This window comes from Rhineura floridana, chromosome 8 (assembly GCF_030035675.1).
Source record: "Rhineura floridana isolate rRhiFlo1 chromosome 8, rRhiFlo1.hap2, whole genome shotgun sequence".
NCBI classification, from domain to species: Eukaryota; Metazoa; Chordata; class Lepidosauria; order Squamata; family Rhineuridae; genus Rhineura; species Rhineura floridana.
In genome coordinates, this window is record NC_084487.1 from 15,306,044 (window position 1) to 15,331,455 (window position 25,412).

At 43.3% G+C, this 25,412-nt stretch overlaps 1 protein-coding gene and 1 long non-coding RNA gene across 10 annotated transcripts in view; one reads left to right on the forward strand and one right to left on the reverse strand.

Moving 5' to 3' along the window:
• The first annotated feature begins 726 nt into the window (after positions 1-726).
• LOC133363284 (uncharacterized) overlaps positions 727-25,412 on the forward strand; it is a 78,952-nt gene continuing 54,266 nt past the window's right edge. For 5 of the 8 annotated variants that reach the window (XM_061582691.1, XM_061582693.1, XM_061582687.1 and 2 more), the window contains exon 1: positions 727-851. In XM_061582691.1, the coding sequence (XP_061438675.1) occupies positions 834-851 (18 nt within the window). In that variant the 5' untranslated portion in view covers positions 727-833. Of the gene's footprint in view, positions 852-12,703; positions 12,888-20,384; positions 20,469-25,412 lie in introns of those variants that run through there. The other 3 variants (XR_009757649.1, XM_061582688.1, XM_061582689.1) reach the window with 2 other exon arrangements.
• Positions 3,623-20,523, reverse strand: LOC133363285 (uncharacterized). 2 transcript variants are annotated; one of them, XR_009757650.1, is made up of 4 exons: positions 20,426-20,523; positions 19,313-19,455; positions 5,560-5,768; positions 3,623-3,698 (listed from the first exon to the last, which is right to left on the reverse strand). It is a non-coding gene; the product is annotated as an uncharacterized LOC133363285 (long non-coding RNA). The 2 variants fall into 2 exon arrangements; XR_009757651.1 differs by lacking the exon at positions 3,623-3,698 and adding an exon at positions 4,334-4,460.

Below are 25,412 nucleotides of genomic sequence, written 5' to 3' on the forward strand. Positions count from 1 at the left end.
GCTTAGAGAGAGTTTGTTCATTGCAGCTTAGCCCTGGAATTTCTTTTCTACGTCTGCATTCAGCTATGGGGCGTTTATCAAGAGTAGAACTATTGAGTATGCGCAGAGTATCTTTCCAGTCTGCAAAGCCCACAAACCTAACTAGACTCAGCAGGGGTCCAGTGGGAAACCCTGTACTACAGTAGACCCCTGCCAAAAGCAGGGTTTGAAGTTAGTGCCAATTAGCTGATTGGAGGTGACTTTAAGTCCTGCTTGGATTAGCCTGGATCTTCCTTTGCAGCATGTGCTGTGAAGGAAAAATGAATCACCTAAAATCATGGTGATGCCAAGTGGCTGACAGGTAGTTGAGACTGGCCACTTGTCAAAAGGGACCCACTGGGAAGGGAGGAACCCAGGATCCAGCCCATCAGAGGGAAGAAATTCAGTAAGCCGGGATGTAGCGACAGGGAGGGGGGAATCAGGGCATTGCCCCCCAAATGATAATTCTGACCCCCCAATGAAAATTTCCATCAATCCCCAAATTTCTAGCATAGCAGAAACTTAAAACTTCAGTTGAGCTTTTAGAAATACAGTTTAGGCATCCAAAGAGAGGGACAGGGCAAAGTTACCATGGGAATGGGAACACAGCAAATACAAAAGTTAAAGGTGTGCATGAAGTGAACATGGGGGAGGGAGTTGGCAAACCTAAAGGTTTGCAATTGGAGGAAGGAAAGGTGGGCAGGACAGTATTGTTATGCATTGCAGAGCATCTGTCTCTCCTCTAGTGCTCAGTCAGCCTCTGTAGGTTTTTGGGCCCAGACTGTGCAACAGCCTAGCCTAGTCCAGGGCAGGACATGAGAAAAAGAAGAGTGGTGAGTGAGCTGGCTCTCCAAGGCCCAGGAAGCCTAATGAGACCTTACTAACTTAGCCCAGGCAATGGGGAGCTGGAATATTTATTTATTTATTATTTGATTTATATCCCGCCCTTCCTCCCAGCAGGAGCAGAATATTGTGTGTGTGTGCGTCTGGGGGGCATTTCTGTCCTGGTTTGTTAAAAAAGTTGAAAAATATATCCTTTAGATGATCCTTTCAAGTTGGTTCCATTTCAAAATGGTTTTGAAGAGTATATTGTGGCAGAGCCTTAGTTGCAGCTGTTTTAGACCTCCACCCACCAGTGCAAATGGATCATTATAAATAATTCACCTTATTTAACTTTTCTCATGCGAACTTGCATACTGTCTAAATAGGGTGTGTGAGATTTGCTGATAGAGCCATCAGAAGCAGTGTTAGCTGACTGGCCCAGGGCCTTTCTGTAGAACAGAGATAGTGTACTTGTATAGTGGATTTGAGTACCTGTAATTTGGAGAGATGTATACTTCTTATGTGACATGCTTGCCAAGCAATTCCTTATGAAACGTTATGTTTATAGGTATTAATTTAATTTTTAAAGTGAAATTTCTCTTGATTGCTTTCCTGGCATGGCAAAGGAGACCAGGATAGTTAGTTCCAGGATGCAGCTGCCACAGGAGAACTGAACTCACAGTTCCAGAGTTTACTAAAACATTGTATCTGTATCAGGAAGCTTTTCCATGCATGTACACTTTGTGTGCTGCAGGTCTCGCCTTTGGTGCGTCTACAGCTATGTGTGAAAATTCATTCTGAACTTTGACACGTGTTGACACCATACAGGCATTCAATGCATCATCAGAGAAAAGCAGACAGAGTAATCTTGGTTTTGAAAGTAACATATTTGAAGGAATTTCAAGTGAACAGTTCCTCTGCTAGTTTGCAGAGAAATCACGGCTCGTTAGACTTTATTAACAGTTCAGATCATTATGGTAGGATGACTCGTACAATATACATTTACTTCTTAGTCACAGTTATTTAGTTTATTTTACATAACTATTTTGCATGTGGAAAATATTGTATTTTAAATTGATCTGCTTTTTTGTAAACTTCACAAGTCATAGTACCTAATTACAATGCATAAATTGGGGATTATTTTTGTCACTATCTGAAAACTCTCCCCCAAACCTCTTTTATAGAGTTCCAACCCTTCTGTCCCCCCCCTCCAATTTTTGTCTCTGCCCGTCCAATGAAAATTGACTCGTTATGCCTCCATGGAAGCCCTTCTCCCAGATCTGGGACCTTTTTCATTAAAGTTGGTCTTTTAATAACTATGCAACAGGCAGAAATCAACTCAAATCCACACCACACATTTAAAACGCATTCAAAGCACATGACTTCCCCCAAAGAATTCTGGGAATTGCAGTTTGCCACTCACAGAGCTAGAATTCTTAGCACGCTTAACAAACTGCAGTTCCCAGGATTCTTTGTGGAAATCTATATGCTTTAAATGTGGCTTAAAGATATGATGTGGATTTGAAGTAGTTGACTTGACACAGAAAACAAAGAAAAGGTTAAAACATAAAATCTGCTTATTCAGAACCAGACTATTGGTTCATCTTGCTTGGTGTTATCTACTTTGACTGATAGCTCTTTCAGAGAGGGGGCTTTCCCAGCATTTCTACGTAGCAGCCTCCAGTTATTCCCTATCTAGTTTTAAATGGAGTTGCTTGGGATTGAACTGGGGAATCTTTGTGTGCACAGTGAGGGCTCTTCCACTGAATCACCTGTCACCAAACCAGTTTTCTGCACAGTTCCATTGCACCAACTTTTTTAATTTTTGCATTCCGATATTCTCATGCAGTACAGATACTAAGCAGATAAATGCTTATCTTGTGCAAGTTTCCCTGCCAGGGCTTGCTGGCCCAGACCAGCTGTCCAATCTCTTGATCATGTACAACATAGAAAATATCCTGTTCCTCAAATGAGCCACACTATTGCTACCTTCAATGTCTTTTAAATTAGAATCCAGGAATCCATCTTCAAGATGCAGGGAATTCTTTTTAAAATAACAAGCCTACGAAGTCCACTGCATGAAGCACAGTGGGCATAAATTTCACACTGAAAAACTCCTTCATAAACCACACTTTGGTTGGAGCCTTTCCCACAGTGGCAAAAAAGGAGCCGGTATGGAATATCCATATAAGCAACAGGCTTGGAAATCCCACCAAAGGCTTTGAACACTGGTTTTTTTTAAAATGTTTTGAACTGTTCTTAAGAATTCCCTCCCCTTAAATAATAGACAGACACCATCTCTGAAGACCTTCCTCTTTCAACAAGCCTTTTAAGGAGAGACCTTATCCCAGTCTGCGTCTGTGCTGGTATTGCCATTTAAGATGTTTTTAAAACTTTTTTTTTAGATGTTTTGTTTTAATATGTTTTAAAGCCTTTTGTTTTTAAGATGTTTTAGAGTGCTTTTAATGTTTTTGTTTGAGCTCCGTCTGGGAGGAAGGGCTGGATATAAATTTTATAAATAAATAATAAATAAGAATGCTAGAGGTTGGACTGGTACAGCCTGATTTTTCAAAAGTTGGATTCTGGAACTCATGAGATCTCTGTCGTTTGTCCGTGCTTTGCTTCGAATATGTAATACATGGCAGATGTTCAGTGGCGAGGCAAAAACACTCAGTTCGTGCCCAGATGTACTTTCCTGTATTCATATGTTCTCTCCGGTTTTTTCTTTAAAAAAGCTAGGTAACTACGGATAAAACAAGGCTGACAGTACAAAAAGGGTTTTGACTTTTTGTTTTACTTACACCACTATGTGCTCTAAAGAGTCCTTAGCATGATGGTTCCTCCAGCTCTGGCATGTGCTGCAAGCAGAGAGGAAGAGTAAGTATGGTGCATTGAACCAAGGTGCGTGCAGAAGACTCAGACATGCAAGCAAGCGCTATAGGGGAAGGCAGAAAAAACCTGGCGGCAGGTACTCGCTAAGCCATCTGACTTTAAGGGGAAATTCCTCCCAAATGACAAACATAGTATTGAATAAAATCCTGATCAAAACCCAAGGGAAATTGGGGTATGCATATCCAATGCTTGATGACCTCACTTGATGACCTCACTTCTAGCAGTGCTGTGCTTAGTCAGCCCCTACTGCTAGCCAGATTTCATTTGGATCTTAGTCCAAATGAGGCAAGACCAGACCAAGCTGAATAGTTTTTTTAAAAATAGTTTAGGTCCTTGATAAGCTCCTCAAGAGGACAAGCAAATTCATAAGGCATAAGCAACAGGCTTGGGAATCCCACCAAAGGCTTTGAACAGTGGTTTTTTTAAAATGCTTTGAACTGTTCTTAAGAATTCCCTCCCCTTAAATAATAGACAGACACCATCTCTGAAGACCTTCCTCTTTCAACAAGCCTTTTAAGTAGAGACCTTACCCAGTCTGCGTCTGTGCTGGTATAATGGTATAAGAACTGCTAGAAGCTGTCAGAGCAATATAATTTGTCCAGCTCAGCATCTTGTCTTAAGAATGCTAATAATACAGGCCGGGCTGTTGTCCAGTGTTCTCACAGTGTCCCAGTCAGATGCCTGCGGGAAGCCCACTGGCAAGGCCTGGCCACAGCAGGCTTGGTGCCCTGGGGATAGCATAGAACAATTACGGCTAGAAGCCATTGATAACCTTGGCCACATTCACACCATATATTTATCCCATCATTATTCCGCGCTAAACAGTCACGGCTTCCCCCAAAGAATCCTGAGAAGTGTAATTTGTTATGGGTGCTGGGAGTTGTTAGGAGACCCCAATTCCCCTCGGAAGGCTATAGTTCCCCGAGTTCTCTCTGAGGATTGTAGCTCTCAGCACCCTTCACAAACTACCCTTCCCAAGATTCTTTGGGGGGAGCCATGTCTGTTTAAAGTAGAATAATAGTGGAATACATGTATAGTGTAAATGTGGCCCTTATTCTTCATGATTATGGGCTCCTGCCGGGAGGAAGGACAGGATATAAATCAAATAATAAATAAATATGTCTAACCCCCTTTTGAAGCCACCCATGGTTAGTGGCCATCACTACGTCTTGTGCTTTGTATGAAAAGATACTTCCCTTTGCCTGTCCTGAATCTTCCACTTAGTTTCATTGGAGGACCCCAGCTTGTTCTAGTATTACCATGCATACTTTTATACATCTCTGTCATATTTCCTCCTCCTACCACAACCTGTTTGCCTTATTTTTAAACTAAAAAGCCCCAAATATTGTAGCATCGTTCTGATACCCTGATCATTTTACTTCAAATGTAGAAATGTGGGGATCTGCCTTTATGCTGCGTTAGACCAGTTGGGCCATCGAGCTCAATACTCTCTGCACTGACTGGCAGAGGCTCTCCAGGATTTCAGTCTTTTTCTAGTCCTACCTGGAGACACCAAGGATTGAACTTCTCACCTTCTACATGCAAAACATGCTCTAGCGATGTCCCTTCCCCCTTTCTGCACTTTTTTCTTGAAAGACATACCTAGCCAGCACCAGTAGCAAGCCCACGGGTTTCTCCTGGGCAGCATCTGTATCAGGGTTAGCCATTATGGTGCCCTCTGGAGTTGTTGGACTATGACTTCCCTCAGACCAAGCCAGGTGAAAGTCAGGGATGATGAGAGTTGACAGCCAGCAACATCTGGAGAGCCAAAGGTTCCCTAACCCTGCTTAGTAGTTTGGGCTAGCTTATGGAGCACAACAAACCTACCTCTTTGACTTCTTTCTTTCTCTCTCTCTCTCCTCCTCCTGCTTTCCTTTGCACTAACTCAGCTTGTGTCCTCAGCTGGACTTTGTCTTTGGCACCTGCTTTGTGATGCATGTGAGGCAGTGACAGCCATCCTGACACATCATAATAGCTAGATGTGAGCAATGGTCATCTGGAGCTTTCCTGGTGTAAGTGGGGTCACGGCTGGGCACCTATGAAAAATAACAAATAAAGATGCAGGGGTGCCTGGAGCAAACAGGAGTGGGTAATAAAGCATATTAAAGGTGCAGAGGTTCTCTCTGGATGACACAGCTTCCCAGGAAATGGGACATAACAAGATAACATTGGCATGAACCTGCGGTTGGCATTACTGGACATATTCTTTGAAAATAACGGGCACCTGAAAAGCAGCGGTCTGACTGGCCACTTGCTAGCGGCAGCCAAACTTAGCAGTTGCAAGGTTCTGGAGAGATATGGAAGAGGCCGAAAGAGATTACTGGCACAGGAAGATTTGGGACATTGCACTGGTTGAGAAAATAATGTGCAGCTCGAGGAACATTAAAGGGCAATCAGGCTGGCAGATTCATATCAGACTGCTATGATTTCATTGCCTATGTCAATAAAACAAAGATAGAGACTCCATCCCAATATATGCTCATCTGGAATTCTTATTTGCTTATAAACTTTGTGGTTGAATTTTGGGCACACACAGAGAGAGAGCTGGGTACGCCTGAAAGGGAGCAGAAAAAAAGAGCATAAGTCTACATTGCTCCAGATTCTAGTGTGAAAGGAAATACATTGGGATGGGGGCCGTGGACCAGTCTTGGTCTGCCAGGGGGTCCAAGTTGGTCCACAAGCTATTTTCCCCAAAACTACCATGCCCATCCAGCCATCAGCTGATGTCACTCATTGCATTATCTGATGACCAGGGTTAAATCCTATGTTGGCTGTGCGTGCCTGTTCCAACCAGGGAACATGGGCCCACAGTCACAGCCGCAGGATTCAATCTCTGCTTATCAGTTGATGTTCAGCTGTTCAGTTTGGCTAGGTTGTTCAAAATCCCCCGCTAAAATGAAGGAAAAATCTTCATTTTAGCAGCGTCTTGCAAGGTGCTTTGAAAACCCAACGTCAACACTTCAAAGCACCTTAAGAACATAAGAACATAAGAAGAGCCTGCTGGATCAGGCCAGTGGCCCATCTAGTCCAGCATCCTGTTCTCACAGTGGCCAACCAGGTGCCTGGGGGAAGCCCGCAAGCAGGACCCGAGTGCAAGAACACTCTCCCCTCCTGAGGCTTCCAGCAGCTGGTTTTCAGAAGCATGCTGCCTCTGACTAGGGTGGCACAGCACAGCCATCACGGCTAGTAGCCATTGATAGCCCTGTCCTCCATGAATTTGTCTAATCTTCTTTTAAAGCCATCCAAGCTGGTGGCCATTACTGCATCTTGTGGGAGCAAATTCCATAGTTTAACTATGCACTGAGTAAAGAAGTACTTCCTTTTGTCTGTCCTGAATCTTCCAACATTCAGCTTCTTTGAATGTCCACAAGTTCTAGTATTATGAGAGAGGGAGAAGAACTTTTCTCTATCCACTTTCTCAATGCCATGCATAATTTTATACACTTCTATCATGTCTCCTCTGACCCGCCTTTTCTCTAAACTAAAAAGCCCCAAATGCTGCAACCTTTCCTTGTAAGGGAGTCGCTCCATCCCCTTGATCATTCTGGTTGCCCTCTTCTGAACCTTTTCCAACTCTTAATATCCTTTTTGAGATGAGGCGACCAGAACTGTACACAGTATTCCAAATGCGGCCGCACCATAGATTTATACAACGGCATTATGATATCGGCTGTTTTATTTTCAATACCTTTCCTAATTATCGCTAGCATGGAATTTGCCTTTTTCACAGCTGCCGCACACTAGGTCGACATTTTCATTGTGCTGTCCACTACAACCCCGAGGTCTCTCTCCTGGTCGGTCACCGCCAGTTCAGACCCCATGAGCGTATATGTAAAATTCAGATTTTTTGCTCCAATATGCATAATTTTACACTTGTTTATATTGAATTGCATTTGCCATTTTTCCGCCCATTCACTCAGTTTGGAGAGATCTTTTTGGAGCTCTTCACAATCCCTTTTTGTTTTAACAACCCTGAACAATTTAGTGTCGTCAGCAAACTTGGCCACTTCACTGCTCACTCCTAATTCTAGGTCATTAATGAACAAGTTGAAAAGTACAGGTCCCAATACCGATCCTTGAGGGACTCCACTTTCTACAGCCCTCCATTGGGAGAACTGTCCGTTTATTCCTACTCTCTGCTTTCTGCTTCTTAACCAATTCCTTATCCACAAGAGGACCTCTCCTCTTATTCCATGACTGCTAAGCTTCCTCAGAAGTCTTTGGTGAGGTACCTTGTCAAATGCTTTTTGAAAGTCTAAGTACGCTATGTCCACTGGATCACCTCTATCTATATGCTTGTTGACACTCTCAAAGAATTCTAATAGGTTACTGAGACAGGACTTTCCCTTGCAGAAGCCATGCTGGCTCTGCTTCAGCAAGGCTTGTTCTTCTATGTGCTTAGTTAATCTAGCTTTAATAATACTTTCTACCAGTTTTCCAGGGACAGAAGTTAAGCTAACTGGCCTGTAATTTCCGGGATCCCCTCTGGATCCCTTTTTGAAGATTGGCGTTACATTTGCCATTTTCCAGTCCTCAGGCACGGAGGAGGACCCGAGGGACAAGTTACATATTTTAGTTAGCAGATCACCAATTTCACATTTGAGTTCTTTGAGAACTCTCGGGTGGATGCCATCCGGGCCCGGTGATTTGTCAGTTTTTATATTGTCCATTAAGCCTAGAACTTCCTCTCTCGTTACCACTGTTTGTCTCAGTTCCTCAGAATCCCTTCCTGTAAATGTTAGTTCAGGTTCAGGGATCTGCCCTATATCTTCCACTGTGAAGACAGATGCAAAGAATTCATTTAGCTTCTCTGCAATCTCCTTATCGTTTTTTAGTACACCTTTGACTCCCTTATCATCCAAGGGTCCAATCGCCTCCCTAGATGGTCTCCTGCTTTGAATGTATTTATAGAATTTTTTGTTGTTGGTTTTTATGTTCTTAACAATGTGCTCCTCAAATTCTTTTTTAGCATCCCTTATTGTCTTCTTGCATTTCTTTTGCCAGAGTTTGTGTTCTTTTTTATTTTCTTCATTCGGACAAGACTTCCATTTTCTGAAGAAAGACTTTTTGCCTCTAAGAGCTTCCTTGACTTTGCTCGTTAACCATGCTGGCATCTTCTTGGCCCTGGCGGTACCTTTTCTGATCTGCGGTATGCACTCCAGTTGAGCTTCTAATATAGTGTTTTTAAACAACTTCCAAGCATTTTCGAGTGATGTGACCCTCTGGACTTTGTTTTTCAGCTTTCTTTTTACCAATCCCCTCATTTTTGTGAAGTTTCCTCTTTTGAAGTCAAATGTGACCGTGTTGGATTTTCTTGGCAATTGGCCATTTACATGTATGTTTAATTTAATAGCACTGTGGTCACTGCTCCCAATCGGTTCAACAACACTTACATCTCGCACCAGGTCCCGGTCCCCACTGAGGATTAAGTCCAGGGTTGCCGTCCCTCTGGTCAGTTCCCTGACCAACTGGTCTAGGGAATAGTCATTTAGAATATCTAGAAACTTTGCTTCTTTGTCATGAGTGGAACACATATGCGGCCAGTCTATGTCCGGGTAGTTGAAGTCACCCATTACTACCACATTTCCTAGTTTGGATGCTTCCTCAATTTCATATCTCATCTCAAGGTCTCCCTGAGCATTTTGATCAGGGGGACGATAGATCGTTCCCAGTATTAAGTCCCTCCTGGGGCATGGTATCACCACCCACAACGATTCTGTGGAGGAGTCTGCCTCTTTTGGGGTTTCGAGCTTGCTGGATTCAATGCCTTCTTTCACGTATAGAGCGACTCCGCCACCAATACGTCCTTCCCTGTCCTTCCGATATAGTTTATATCCAGGGATAACCGTATCCCACTGGTTTTCTCCATTCCACCAGGTCTCCGTTATGCTCACTATATCAATGCTCTCCTCTAAGACCAAGCACTCCAGTTCTCCCATCTTGGTTCGGAGGCTCCTAGCATTAGCGTACAGGCACTTGTAAGCAGTGTCTCTCTTCAAGTGTCTTTGGCACTTGTGGTTTGGCCTGTGGTAATTTTGCTCTTCTGAATTTATATCACCTTGCTTAAGGTGATTGACATGCTCTCCACCCACATGTCAATTTTGGCCCACAAGGGATCTGGCCTACAGAGCCAAAAATATTTTTCACCCTGACATACATGTTTTGTTATATTTGTTTTATGTATGTTGTTATAAAATCAGTTTTAAAAAATTAAGAATAGCAACCCACTCTTATGTATGCCGTTCACACCGTGATCATTCCTTGACTTCCTATATCAAAATCCTAGAAGGGATTTTGATGGCCAGCAGTCACTCCTGCTGTACCCAGACTGAATTGCATCTGTCCAAACGCTTTATAAAGTTTTTATCCTACCCTTCCTCCAGTCTGGAACACAGGGTGGCACAACATAAATTCAGACGAAGACCATAATAGCTTAACAGATAAGTATCAAAAACTACACATAAAACTACAGATAAGTATCAAAACTACACAATTAAGATAAAATCAGTAACGGCCGTGGTAACCTACATGGCCACACAAACGCCTGCATAAAGAGAAAAGTCTTCAGCTTATGCTTAAAAATATCAACTGTAAGGTTAGACATGTTCTCCCTGGAAGGGAGTTGGTTTCACCCCTGCCTTCCTATCCTCTGTTACACTCTCCAGTCTGTTTTCCAGTCCTGAGTTTTCATTCACAAGAACATAAGAAGAGCCCTGCTGGGCTGGACCAAAGTTGTCTAGTTCACTCTCCCGTTCTCAATGACAGAGGCCAATGGAAAGCTAAAGCAGGAACTGAGAGGAACAGTGCTCCCCTCCCTTGGGATTCCCAGCAACTGGTACTCGGAAGCATACTGCCTCTGATATGGAAGGTAGTACACGGTCATCGTGGCTAGTAGCTAGTCATTAGTAACCTTATCCTTTATGATTTTGTATAACCTCCCTTTTCATAGAATCATGGAGTTGGAAGGGGCCTATAAGGCCATCGAGTCCGGCTCCCTGCTCAACGTAGAAATCCAAACCAAAGCATACCTGACAAGTGGCTGCCCAGCTGCCTCTCGAAGGCCTCCAGCGTTGGAAAGCCCACCACCTCCTAAGCTCATTAGTTCCATTGTCGAAGCCATCCAAGTTGGTGGCCATCAGTACATCCTGCAGCAGTGAATTCCACAGTTCTAGCTAGGCTCTCTTTGAAGAAGCACTTTAAATCCCATCCTGCCTAGCTTTTTGTCTAGACAGATATTTGGACAATCCTTTCAGCCTTCCTGGTCTCGCCAGGACTGCTTGTGTTCTAGGTCCTTGATAAGCTCCTCAAGAGGACAAGCAAATTGGCACCTGGGGAGCAATAGTGGGAGAGGTCAGTTGCCTCGAAGCCCCGCTTGTGGACTTTATGGAGGTGTCTGATTGGCTGCTGTAGGATGGAAGATGCAGGACTAGATAGGTGTGTTTGCTTCTCTGCCCTGCCAAATCCATCCCCCAATTTTGTTTATTTTAATATATAATAATAATAATAATAATAATTTAATTTGTGGGTCGCCTATCTGGCCAATGGCCACTCTATATAATTATATATATATAATTTAAAACAATTGCAATCAGTATTACGTTCAGTCTTTAAACTAATGAAAACAAAGAATACGGTCTTACATTACTTCCACATTTCTCATTCCAAAATAAAAATAGCCCATTTTTCAACAAATTTGTTCTTGTGCATCATATTTTCTCTTGCATAGCTTGTTAACTTATACACTATTGCCATATCCTAAAGAACCACATTCTGACACTATCTTGAAATTTTAGCTGTTATCAGGAGATTGGTGACCATTTCCACATCCACATCTTTCCAAATAATTCTAAAGATGTTTGTTGGGTTCTTTGGAATCTCATAAACAGTCATTTGCTTGACATAGCCTAAGACTTGTCAACAAAAACTAGGAATCTTTCTACATCCTTAAAAGATGTCCAGACAGTCTGTCGATCTACTGTTTTGTTTTCCCCAGTTTACGTTTAGGATGCCTTTATTTACTCTTGGTTCAGTGTGTATAAAGGTCGCACGGTGTCCCAGATAACTGCCCCCAAATGACTGCTCTCATGTCAATTACACAAACATTGCACATGTACAAGGGAACAGGTTGATCGTTGAAATTTGGAACAGCAGGTTCAACAGGGAAAGTGATATGGAGAAATACCTTTAATTGTAAATTAACTTAGAGTTAAAATGAGAATCATCTTCACAAGTAAAATATACGGGGAAAATCACCAAGCTTAACCTAGGAAGCTGACTTATAGTGAGTCAGACCATTGGCCTGTCTAGCCCAGTATTGTCTGCTCTGGCTGGCAGTGGCTCTCCAGAGATTCTGCTTGCTTTGTGTGCCAAAGGTTCCAGGATCAATCCATGGCACCTCCAGGCAGGGCTGCAAAAGACCTCTGTCTGAAACCATTGCCAGTCAGTGCTGCAGGTACTGAGCTAGATGGACCAATGGTCTGATTCAGCATAAGGCAGTTCCTATATCTTCCTGATCTGTTTTCTTGTGGCATTTGTTGTTCTTTTCTATGTTTCAGCCTTTTTTTAAAAAAAACACAAGGCATCTCTCTTTAAGCTAACACTTTCTTGGGAGTAAGCCCCATTGAACTCAGTGGGCCTTCTCGTTTGCATATAAGCTTGCAAAGGATTGCCCTCTTACTTTTGGAGGTGTCTGGGTAATTTTGTAAACGATCAGCCCATCCAATTACTGTTGTTACATATTATTTGTATGATAACAATAAAAGAAGCAGTGAAGGGGGGAGATAAAAGGTTTAGAGATCTTGCAAAACTGATCTGATGTCAAGGTTAACATTTCAAAAATGTGCCAGGTCAGTAACTAAAGGTAAAGGTGTCCCCGCACTTGTAGTGCACGTCGTTTCCGACTCAGGGTGACGTCTTGCGACGTTTACTAGGCAGATCGTATATATGGGGTGGGATTGCCAGTTCCTTCCCTGGCCTTTCTTTACGCCCCAGCATATGCCGGGTACTCATTTGACCGACCACGGATGGATGGAAGGCTGAGTGGACCTCGACCCCTTTTACCGGAGATTTGACTTCCTCCTTCCGTTGGAATTGAACTCCAGCCGTGAGCAGAGCTTTGGCTGCGTTACGGCCGCTTACTACTCTGTGCCACGGAGGTCAGTAACTACAGAAAGTTTATTACCATCTCCCGCTCATTAGCGGCTAGTGGATAAATGTTCACATAGAATAACCAATGTGACTTTTAACATGGATTTGCTTTCTTTCCCTTCCTGTGGTTGGACAGATCTGTCAACTTTTGTTCTCTCCATGTCTCATTTTTCAAATCTTAAATTCAGTTCTCTACATTTCTGCAGGAATTTACAATTATTATTTAAAAAGAAATTCATTTTAAAAATTCGTCAGTGTTTTAGTGCAAATGTTTCCTACTGAACACATTTTCATTTGCAGTCTAATCTACACATTTTAGTAAGAAATATTATTATTATTATTAATAACAATAATAATAATTTAATGCATTACCTGCCCTTCACCCTAAGGTCCCAGGGTGGATTACAAAATACATCTTTAGAACAATTTAAAACAACTTACAATCACAAAAATAGGGTGGTGTGCATTTTTATATGTTATTTCCACTAATATATTCATTTTTTGTCCACTTTCCCCTAATATATGCATTTTTGTAAACATTGCTTGGCTGGAAAACTGCACTGCAAAATTTTGAATTTCAAAGGATAGCTGTGTTTTGGTTCACATTAGGGTTGCCAGGCTCAGGGCCTGAGACTGATCCTGTATCTTTAGGAGAAGAGAAAGTCAGCCTAGTGCAGGTGTTCTTGTAACACCGTAATGGGAAAAACCACAAGGCCCGGCCTCCAAAAGGTCTTTTATTTTATTTTTATTTTTTATTTTAATTTAATTTTAGGGGTGGGAGGCCTGCCTGATCAGCAGACGGGGAGGGGGACATGTGTAAGCCGGAAGGGACTAATGTGGGGAGCCACGGTATCGTGAGGCTTGGCGGCAGATCCTGGAAGGGCGTAGGTGGCAGGCCACGCCAGGTTAGGGGAACAAGGGATAGATGTATTGTATCCATCCCTTGTTCCGGGCCTGCCCTAGACCAGAAGATAGCTGGGGGATGTAAGACTCCATCCAATCTTCGACTGCTGTTATGTAACGCCAGGTCTGTAGCGCAAAAAACATCGCTCATCCACGATCTTATTCTGGATGAGCATGCAGACCTGGTGTGCATTACGGAGACCTGGCTGGATAGGGCCTCGGCTCCTATACTTGAGGCCATGTGTCCAGCGGGTTTCCGATATGCACAGCAGCCGAGGATTGGTAGGCGGGGAGGGGGAGTGGCAGTTATTTATCGAGAGTCCTTGGTTTTCGCCAGACCTCCTCTCCACGAGACCGAGTTTGTTGATTGTATGTACTGGAGGTTGGGACCAAAGGGTAGTTTAGGAATTCTGCTCGTGTACCGCCCACCCCGCTGCACGGCAGACTCCCTGGCCGAGGTGCTCGAGGTGGTCGCGGCTGTACGGTTGTTTACCCTGAACTTATTGGTTTTGGGGGATTTTAACGTGCATGCCGAGGCCACCCTCACCGGAGCCCCTCGGGATTTCATTGAAACCATGACTTCATGGGAACTGCACCTACGTAATATGGGTCCTGCCCATGTAGCCGGTCATACCATTGACCTTGTATTTGTCGCGGGAGAGAAGGGAAGTGATCTGAAGATTGGGACGGTCTCTTCTAGCCCTGTGTCATGGTCAGACCACTACCTGGTGAAATTGGATCTCTCTCTGCCACATACCCTCCGCAGGGGACATGGACCCATTAGGATGGTCCGCCCCAGACGCATGATGGAGCCCACTGGATTCCTGAATGCGCTGGGTGATTTGGAGCTCACTGAAGGCCACCCGGTCGAAACCCTGGTGATGAAGTGGAATAGGGAGATCACTAGGGCAATAGACCAGGTGGCACCGAAACGTCCTCTCCTCCTGAATAGAACTCAGACTGCACCCTGGTACACACCACGGTTACGCAGTCTGAGACAGGAAGTGAGACGACTAGAACGCCGATGGCGAAAATCCTGCGCTGAAGGCGATCGGACACTGGTTAGAGCGGCAATAGCGGCCTACCAGCGGGCAACAAAGGCAGCAAAGAGGCAATTCTTTGCTGCCTCTATTGCGTCAGCAGTGTTGTCCCAGGAGGTTGTTCCAGGTGGTCCGAAGCCTGGTCGGTCCAGTTGCGCAGGAACCTATGGAACAATCAAAAGCCTCCTGTGACATATTTGTTAAACACTTTGCCGATAAAATCGAGCACCTAAAGGGTAGGATTCCGTGCGTCGTGGTTACAAGTAGTGGTCCAGAGGCGGCCAGTTGCAATCCGGTCTGTTGGGATCGGTTTCAGCCTCTTCTCTCTGATGAAGTGGACAAGGTGCTCTCTACTGTGAAACCAACCACTTGCTTGCTTGATCCTTGCCCTTCATGGCTCGTCATGAGCTGTAAAGAGAGTCTGGGCAAAGGGATCCAGGCAATGGTAAATGCATCCTTGGAGGAGGGTGCAATGCCATTAGCCCTCAAGGAGGCTATGATAAAACCTATTTTGAAAAAGCCCTCCTTGGATCCCCAAGATTTAAACAACTTTTGCCCAGTCTCCAATTTACCATTCTTGGGCAAGGTGATTGAGCGTGTGGTGGTAAAGCAGCTACAGACACACTTGGAGGAAGCAGATTATTTAGATCCTTTCCAGTCGGGCTTCAGGACTGGACACAGAACTGAAACAGCCTTGGTCGCTCTGGTGGATGATATGAGGAGGGCGTTGGATAGGGGAGAACATACCTTCCTCGTCCTCCTGGACCTCTCAGCGGCTTTCGATACCGTCGACCACGGTATCCTGTTGAATCGCCTGGAGGGATTGGGAATAGGAGGCACTGTTTTACAGTGGTTCCGTTCCTATCTCTCTGGTAGATATCAACAGGTAGTGTTGGGGGACGAGGTTTCAGACCCTTGGCCCCTCAACTGTGGTGTGCCACAGGGTTCTATCCTCTCCCCCATGCTATTTAACATCTATGTAAAGCCGCTGGGGGCCATCATCAGGAGATTTGGGCTGCAGTGCCACCAATATGCGGATGACACGCAGCTCTATCTCTCATTTAAATCCTCACCAGAGTTGGCTGTGGATACCTTGTCCAAGTGCCTGGAGTCCGTAAGTGGATGGATGGGAGAGAACAGGCTGAAGCTGAACCCCGATAAGACCGAGGTGTTACTGGTGGGGGACTAGAGAAGGTTGGGTGATTTTGACCTGATACTTAATGGGGTGAGTTTGCCCCTGAAGGACCAGGTCCTCAGTCTCGGGGTCATCTTGGACTCCCAGCTGTCTATGGAGGCTCAGGTTTCTGCAGTGAGCCGGGCAGCCTGGTATCAGCTTCATCTGGTACAGAGACTGCGACCCTATCTTCCCATACATCTGCTCCCACGAGTGATACATGCCCTGATCTCCTCTCAATTAGACTACTATAATGCGCTGTACGTGGGGTTACCCTTGAAGACGGTCCGGAAACTCCAGCTGGTACAAAATGCGGCGGCGCGCTTAATAAAGCAGACCCGCCGCCGTGATCAAATCACCCCAGTGTTGATTGAATTACACTGGTTGCCAGTTGTATACGGGCCCAATTCAAGGTGTTGGTTTTAACCTTTAAAACCCTATACGGTTCCGGCCCAGTTTATCTGAAGGAACGCCTCCAGTATCACAAAATATGCCGCCAAACAAGATCAGCCTCACAGGACCTTCTCTCGGTCCCACCGACGAAGACAGCTAGGTTGGTGCGGACCAGGGAGAGGGCTTTTTCGATCATGGCCCCCACCCTCTGGAACTTACTTCCCTTTGACCTTCGGCATGCCCCCTCCCTGTTGACTTTTCGCCGAGCCTTGAAGACCTGGCTCTTTAGGCAGGCCTATGGGATCTCTGGGGTGGGCTAGATTTTATACTGTATTAGCGTAGGATGGTCTGTTAGATGAGATGTTATGATATTAATATTATGATGATTATGTATATGTTGAGATTGTATTTTATATTGTACGTCGCCCAGAGTGTCCGTTCGGTCGGACAGATGGGCGTCTGATAAATAAAATTTTATTTATTATTATTATTATTATTATGTATCTTTAAAAGTTGTGCAGGGGAAGGGAGAATTCCACCTTGTGGTTTTTCCCATTACAGTGTTGCAAGAACACCTGCACTAGGCTGACTTTCTCTTCTCCTAAAGATACAGGATTAGTCTCAGGCCCTGAACCTGGCAACCCTAGTTCACACATATGTTCAAGAATGTAAATTAGGTAGTTTCTCATTCAAATACAAAAAAAACCCCAGGTATGCTTTGTTTGTGGCTGATATTTTACACCTGGTTTGAGTATTCAGCTGATTCCCAGGCCTTAATGCCATAGAAACAGAGCTGTTTGCATGGCAGCAGGCTGCCATCAGTGGGCTGTCCCCTTGGGTCAACTGATGGCAGCCTGCTGCCATGCAAACAGGGACTAACTAGAACAAAGGTGAGTGAGGGTGCCACCCCTTTATTTATTTTATTTTTTCCCCCAGGAGTATTGTTTTACTCAGTGGGATTGAAATGCAGATTGTTTGACCATACATAGGATTAGGTGGTCTTCCTACAGTACCCAGTGTGGAGAGTGTTGGAACTCCGGGACTTAGCATCCCCTGGATGTGACACAGCAGACAATGCATGTACCCCACATGGGGTGGCATGCCTGTGAAGAGTTCCAAGTGTTATAATGTGCCCTTTTAGCATGGTCTGGCTACAGTGGGTGTTTGGCTGGCTTGTTTGCTAAAACTGGTTGCCCATACACTACTGGGCCAGGTTCTTGTGTTGACTCAAGTCCTGGAAACCTTAAGTATTGCTTGAGCCTTTATATCCCAGACCGATCAGAGATCATCTGGAGGAGCACTGTTAGTTGTCCCCCATGGTAGAGAGGCTCAACTGGAAGTCAAATTTAGTGTTGCCAGTCCCATACTGTGGAACACTTTTATTTGGCAGGCATCTTTGCTTTTGACTTTCAGGCATCTTTTGAAGACTTTTTTGTGCTGTACAGGCCTTTGCAGCTGTTTAATTAGCTAGTCGCTTCAGTGATTGTATTGTTTTTAATCGTGTTCCATGTTTTGTGATATAGCGATATAGACGTACTTTTGTACATAAATAAAATGGTGGCTGACCCCAGCTCATCCTTGACCTTGCCTCGTTCCTGCATCTTGACCTTCACCTCTGTCCGGCCATCACACTCAGCTGTAAGGAACAAGCACAGACCAGCTCACGGTCTTTCCTTCCCTTGTTTTCCTGTATGCACATTTTAGGTACTGAACATTCCTGTGGCCAGTGATACAGAAATGCTGCTATAAATACTGTTGGAGGAATTCGACCTTGGCTGTTGAGGTTTTGGCTCGCACAATACCCTTCATAAAGTGTTGTAGGGCATCCCACAACTTTGTGCTTGGGCCCCTTTCATGCTGCCAGTCACAAGGACAACTACATCCTGCCTTGCTCTTTAACTCACAAGTTCATAAAGATCATAGCTTTGGGGGGACAAAGGATGGGGGACTGGCATTGATTCTTGCAGCGGGTTGTGGCTGTTATCTGCATTAAAAAAAAAACACTCTGAATTTTACATTATTGTCTTTTCAATCAGCTTTCCTAAACTGATGAGTTCTTAACTAAGTGGAACAAGTGCCTATGGCATAAGCATTTTCATCAGCATTTTCATTAGCAATTATGTTTCTGTTTCACTGGAATAAAACCCATGAATCAGCAATTGCACAAACAACGGGAACAAAAAATGACAAATCAGTACTGAAAGCTGGACTGTCGGAATTCAAATGGATAGGAACCAGCTACTGAACCCCGTCGCTAATGTGGACCAAACTAAACATTGCAATGCATGTAATGTTAGCCTAGGCACGTAAGGTTGACCTAATGCCTTTTGGGAGAGGGAGATTTTAGTTATTAACCCTTAATAACCCTTAACCCTTTCCCTGCCAGCCTGTTTCCTCCTGAAACTCCCCCTCCTCCCACTAGGATGATTCCCACCCTTATTAATTGATTTGCAAGATTTTATTTTTCATTTGTGATTTTTTTCAGGCTGCCTGTCAGTGCAAAAAGCCCTCCCAAGGCAGCTTACATAAAAGCATAAAATGATAAAACACAATTTCAGTAACAGACCGTAGTATAACCTCTGCCATGCTGGTATCCTCCAGGTGTTTTAGACCACATTAGCTGCCACCAGCATATGTTGATGGGAATTGTAGTCTAAAATATCTGGAGAACCAGACAGAGAAACCAGAAGGGCCACACTTGGCCCCCTGTTCTGAGAGTCCCCACCCTTGGTCTATGATATCAAAAAGTACTTTAGCTGGGAAGACTGAGCTAACATCTAGAGACTGTTTTAGCTGTTCTTAAAGGAGCGCTTAGTGTGAAGTGAGCAAAAAAAAAATGCTCTCTAGGTTATACCCTAATCAAATGCATGCATACATACGTAAGTACATGCATACATACATTGAAATGTAAAAGTCTACTTACGTATCCTGTGCTGTGTGAATGCTTTATCACAGTAGAAGTCTGCCCTTACTCCTGAGTAAAGCATTCATACAGTGGGGAGACTTCAGGTTTATTGGATCGCCTTTGCTTTTTTTCTAGAACCTCAGGATCTCACAGTCCAAAGCCTGGGTGCAAAAGACGCACAGGTAGAATCAATAAACAGGGTGCTTCTGCACCTTCTGAGCTTAGGAATTTGTTTTCAGTATCAGAACTGAATTGAACTCACACAAAAACCCAAACCTGGGTCACATCCGCACCATACGTTTCAAGCACACATTTCAAGCACGTGGCTTTCCCCAAAGAATCCTGGGAACAGTAGTTTACCCCTCACAGTGCAACAATTCCCAGCACCTTTAACAAACTGCAGTTCCCAGGATTCTTTGGGGGAAGCCACATGTTTTAAATTATCTTTAAATATATGGTGCAAATATGCCCTTAGCTTTCAACATTTCAGGAGTCTAATTTAAGTGGGGAAAGTTGTTTTGTTGCTGCTGCTACTGTTGGGAGTCAAAACCCCCTGCTGATCAACTGTGGATCCCCTCGCTGCCACCCAAGATCTACCAGTTGATCCTGAATGATCTGTCATTGGTCTATCCCTGCTTTACCATAGATATTAATGCTTTTCACAGGAGCTGTTAAGAAGCATAAGAACCCTGTGCACGAACTCTAGCAATAAAACTAAATCAGGAAGTTAGTAAGCATCGCACACATTATTTGGAGTTCCCCAGAAAGTCGCCAGGGAAAATTCACATCCCTGTCATTAAAGAACTTAAGCTTCATTAGAAAAGCAGGACAAGTCATGCTGGAAAATATTTTCTGTGTTCTGAGGCAGGGAAATGTGTGTTTGGAATTTTAATAAATGTTACACAATCCCCCTCACTCTCTAGATGAGTTTCATATGTACCAAACTTTTGTTCTTTCTTTTATCCCAGTTCCAGAGCACTCTGAATTTTGCCTTTTACCATCAAAGCAGAGAGAGAGAGAGAGAGAGAGAGAGAGAGAGAGAGAGAGAGAGAGAGAGAGAGAGAGAGAGAGCACGCTTGCTTACCACATGGTCCTAGCCATGATTATTCAGAAGTAAGTCACTGTACTCACTGAGTGGAAGATCTTGACCTGCTGTGTGGCAGCTGTGAAAAAGGTAAATTCCATGCTACAATTCATTAGGAAAGGAACTGAAAATCACACTGCTAATGGCCTCATCTGCACTGGATATTTAGAGCAGTATCATATCACTTTCACCAGCCATGGCTGCCCCCAAAGAATCCTAGGAACTATAGTATGTTAGTGGTGCTGAGGGTTGTTAGCAGAATCCTATTGACTTTGCAGAGCTACAGTCCTCTTCCTAGGGAACTCGGGGAACTGTAGCTCAGGGAGCATTTTTGCAAGCAATTTTCTTTAATACCCATTTTTGTATGGTGTTTTCACTGATATATGCCTTTTCCTGCATGCTTTGCCTGGGCATATGCATTTTTGTATGCCTTATTTGCCTGGAGAATTGTATTGCAAAATTCAGAGAAGTGAAAATTTTGAAGGATGGCTTTTCAATTCTCTTATTTGGGAAAATGCAAATGAAGTAGGTTCACCTTTAAATGTAAGCTGCATTTAATCCCCCCCCATCCCTACCTAGGAGCAGTAGTGTAGTGGCAAATTCAGAAGTGAAGGGTCCCTTCATGACAGTCAGACACCACCATCCTTTTTTGCCACTGGGTTGAGAATGAGATCCTTGTTAATGCTTTCTCTCACAACAACAAACATCCCTAGCAGCCGATAAGCATGAAAGAGGGGAGAGTTGGCTTCTGAAAAGAGCCTTGTCAGTGACTGATTCACCTGCTGTTACTCTGACTGGCTCTAATCAGCAGGAAATGACAAGAAAGCACGTTGGAAGACTTTTCTCTGTGGCTAACTCCCCTTTCACACTGTGGCTAACTCCCCTTTCACACTGATTGGCTCATAGGATGTTGGAGACATAGAGACCCTGCTAGGACCCTGCTCCCCAAAAAGTAAGGGGTCTAAGACACCCCCAAGACCCCGGAAGACTACACCCCTGTGTAGGAGTAAGTGTGTGTAAACATTCATAGGACTGAATTGCAGGCTGCTTTTCTTGAGACGAATGGATCTTAGAGGTGCTTTAAATTTGCCTGAACCATGCCCTGGATTCATAGATCCAGTTTAATCCTTGGAGATACATCCCCATTTGTGATACCTGGGGTACCGCTATGAGTAACTTGCCTGTGATTTGCGCTGTGTACATTGTATGTGTCATGAATGGCAAATATGAGCACAGGGATTATGTGACGTATGGCAGTCGGATCCTGCTTCCTTGCCAGTGAGGTTACTTTTATATGTGCATGCTGAAGCCATGTGCCCAGGCACACCCAAGATAACCAGATTTGCCAGCTCTGATCCAGCTCTGAGCTGATTTGACTCCTGCAGGTTAAAAAGAAGAAGAAGCTCCCAGTATAGTGAAATTCAGTGGTGTCACGGAGCTTGCTAACCTATTTATGAGTCGCTATTCCCACCCGAAGGTGTATAAAATGATGTAGATCAGTTAAAAGTATTAAACCACCACCTCAAACATTTAGAACCCTCAGAAATAACAAAATAATCCTACAGAAGCAAAGAAATGAAAGCAATAAAAAGAAGCAAACAAAATGGAGTGTCTAGCATCAATGAATATATAATCAGAGCTATTGCCCAACTAAAGAAATCTTATGATGCTTCTAGACTGTCAACATTTTCAAGTAGGATTCAATCACGTACCAGCATACAAAGGTTGTGCAAATACAGTTCATTTGGCACTCTTCTGCAATAAACCTGTTCTCCCCCACCCCTCAAAAAAAAAAAAGTGGACATTTTGTGATAAGGGATGTGATGAGAAAATGCATTAGAAAATGTGGAATCATTCTTGCTTGACACAACACTGTATACCCTCCCTGCAAACAAATCAGAATAAATGCTCAATAAATATCTGGCATCATCTAACAAACGTGCAAACAAATCAGGATGAATGCTTAATAAATTGATTGTCTACGAGTGACCCTTAGCTGTGTAGTTATATGGGTTTTAGTCTGCAAACCTATGCCCACTTTCTGGGGAGCAAATTCCATTGAACTTAATGGGACTTCTGAGTAGACATATATAGTTCCATTTGTTCATTAATTAGACTATTAAATTTGCATATGAATAACAACAATATTTCTGAAGCAGGAAGCTTTTTAGTGATGCACACATCTGTTGTAACGGGCATCACGTTAGATGAGGCTTTCCCTCTAGTGCAGCCTTTCCCAACTAGTGGGCCACCAGATGTCGTTGGACCACAATTCCCATCTTTCCTGACCATTGGTAATGCTGGCTGAGGCTGATGGGAGTTGTGGTCCAACAACATCTGGTGGCCCACTAGTTGGGAAAGGCTGCTCTAGTGGGTGATAGGAGATGGGAGAATACTTATTTAAAGATGGTGCTGGCCATGTGCACTTTTTACAAATGCTTGTATTAATACACACACACACTTTTAGTCAATGAAAAGTTTTGTAATCAATTCACCGAGGTGATGTATCTATCAAAACATTTTTAGTAGCCTTCAAAAGTCAGCAGTTGCTTTCAAATGTGGTCCAATCAAAATAAAATAAAGAAGGGTGAGTAGGATAGCGAGGGGTTGTAGAGTGTGAGCATGACCACCTAGAATACCCAGCTCTGTCCCCTTGCAGATTTATTTATTTATTTTATTATATTTATATCCCTCCCTTTCTCCGTGTAGAAGCCCAGGGCGGCAGATTTCATGGTAGTAGAATCAAAGAATCTTAATAAGGTGTCATGGAATGCAGACCCTGCTAAGGCATGTGAGGCTCTATCTGTATTAACGTTCCACCAGCTCTTGAAGGCACACCTGTTTACAGGGGCTTTCCCTTGATCTTTCAACTTGAACCTCCTGTTTTAAATGCTGTGTTGTGTTAATGGGATTGTTTAATTGCATATTTTATTTATGGATGGTGATATTTTAATCTTTTAATGAGATTATGCATTTTAATTATGGACCTTTATGTTTAAAAGTTTGTGTAATTGGTTTTTTATAGTTTGTAAACTACTTAGAAGCCTATTTTTCGCATTAAGAAGTATAAATAAATAATAAAGTGGCAAGTATATCAACTATCTAGTCCACACACACACACACCCTCAATGCAGGAAATCTGTTACTTCAACATCCTCGAAAGGTGGCTGTGGATGGAAGGATCTTCAATTTGGATTCTCTCTTAAATTCAGTTATCCATGTTTCTGCAGCAATTGGTGATTTTTTTTAAAAAAAGAAAATTCTTCAGCATTTAGTGTGATTTCTCCTAATAAACACATTTTTCTATGTTCTTTTGACTGATGTACACATTTTTGCAAGGAATTTCTCCTACTATAATGACTTTTTTGTGTGTTATTTTCATGAATACAGGGACTCCCAAACTGTGGTCCCTGGACCATCAGTGATCCATGAGCTTCATTCTTGTGTGTCCACATTAAATATTCATATTGATTTCTACTTATATTTTTATTGCTTCTTCTATTTCTTATATTGTATTTTATTCCATAGAATTTGAACTGTAGTACAATAAAATACAGCATAAGACATAAAAGAAGCAATTGAAATTCAATTAGAAATCATACAGCATCTAGCACAGCTCATTACAGTTGCTACAACAGGCATGATTAAGTGCTCCGCCAAGAGCCTCAGCAATTGCACGTTGTTTTCTCCTGCAGCATAGTATTCTGGATCCTTTAAGTATATTTTTATATAAGTGTATGACAGCTGCACTTGCGTAACAGACATCATGTCTGTCATATTCCTAATCTGGTTTCTAAGAAGGTATTATCTGACACTGCCCTGATGCAAACAAAGGTTGCCATAGCACTGATCCTTTCAATATTTTGCAAAGCCCTTTTGCCTAATTATATGGGTGCGTTTCAGGTCCATGGGGATAAATCCATTAGGCGGTCACTTAAAATTCATGTGAAACTTGCCTTGTTAATTCAGCAAGGCAATGGACCCACTGCATATGGCCATCTTTTGATGTGTTTTGTTTTAAAATAAAATTCAGAAATGAGCTAATGCAGCCATTCTTGCAATTTCAACACATCCTGAAACAGCCAATTTGCACTTCGAATACTAATATTTTGTTGCCCTGACTTTACTGATTGCAGCAACCCTGCGAGATTCAACAATGTTTTCAGTAAATTAATAGCTAAGTGTATCATTATCTAAAGGTTACCAATGGAATAAGCCTCAAAAATGGCTCTTTCTATTCATGTATTGCACCAGCACCACCTTCCCGAAGCATCGGCACAGTTACAAAGATCCTGAAATATTTGTTATGGGCAAGGAGGGCCCATAACTCATTGTTACAATGCAAGGAAAAGATCTGAGGTTCAGCCCAGGGGTCTCCAACTCAGATACAGGGGCTGGAGAAGACCTTGGGTTGGATCCAGATGTGCAGTGCAACCCTAACCAAGTCTACTCAATCTTCTGTTGCATTCAGTGGGGCTTACACCCAGAGCTTGGAAAAGTTACTTTTTTGAACTACAACTCTCATCTGCCCCAGCCAGCATGGCCACTGGATTGGGCTGATGGGAGTTGTAGTTCAAAAAAGTAACTTTTCCAAGCTCTGCTTACACCCAGGTAAGTGGGGTTAGGTGTACAGCCTTAGTCATGCTTCGAGTAGACCCAATGAAATCAATGGAACTTAGAAACATAGGATGGTTCCTTATACTGAGTCAGACCATTGGTCTGTCTAGCTCAATACTGTCTTCACTGACTGGTGGTGACTCTCCAGGATTTCAGGAAGGGGTCTCTCCCAGACCTCTCTGGAGACTCCAGGGACTGAACTTGAGACCTTTTGCATGCAAAACAGATGTTCTACCACTGAGCTACAGCCCTGATATAAGTTCCATTGAGTTCACTGGAACTACGCTAAGCATAACTATTATATTAAAAATGATTCAAATATTTTGAAACATATTGCCTGATGAACCAGGAGCAACTTTTAAATCCATCAGAGGGTTTTTAATCAATTAGGCCGTAGCCCTACTATTTAATTTTATT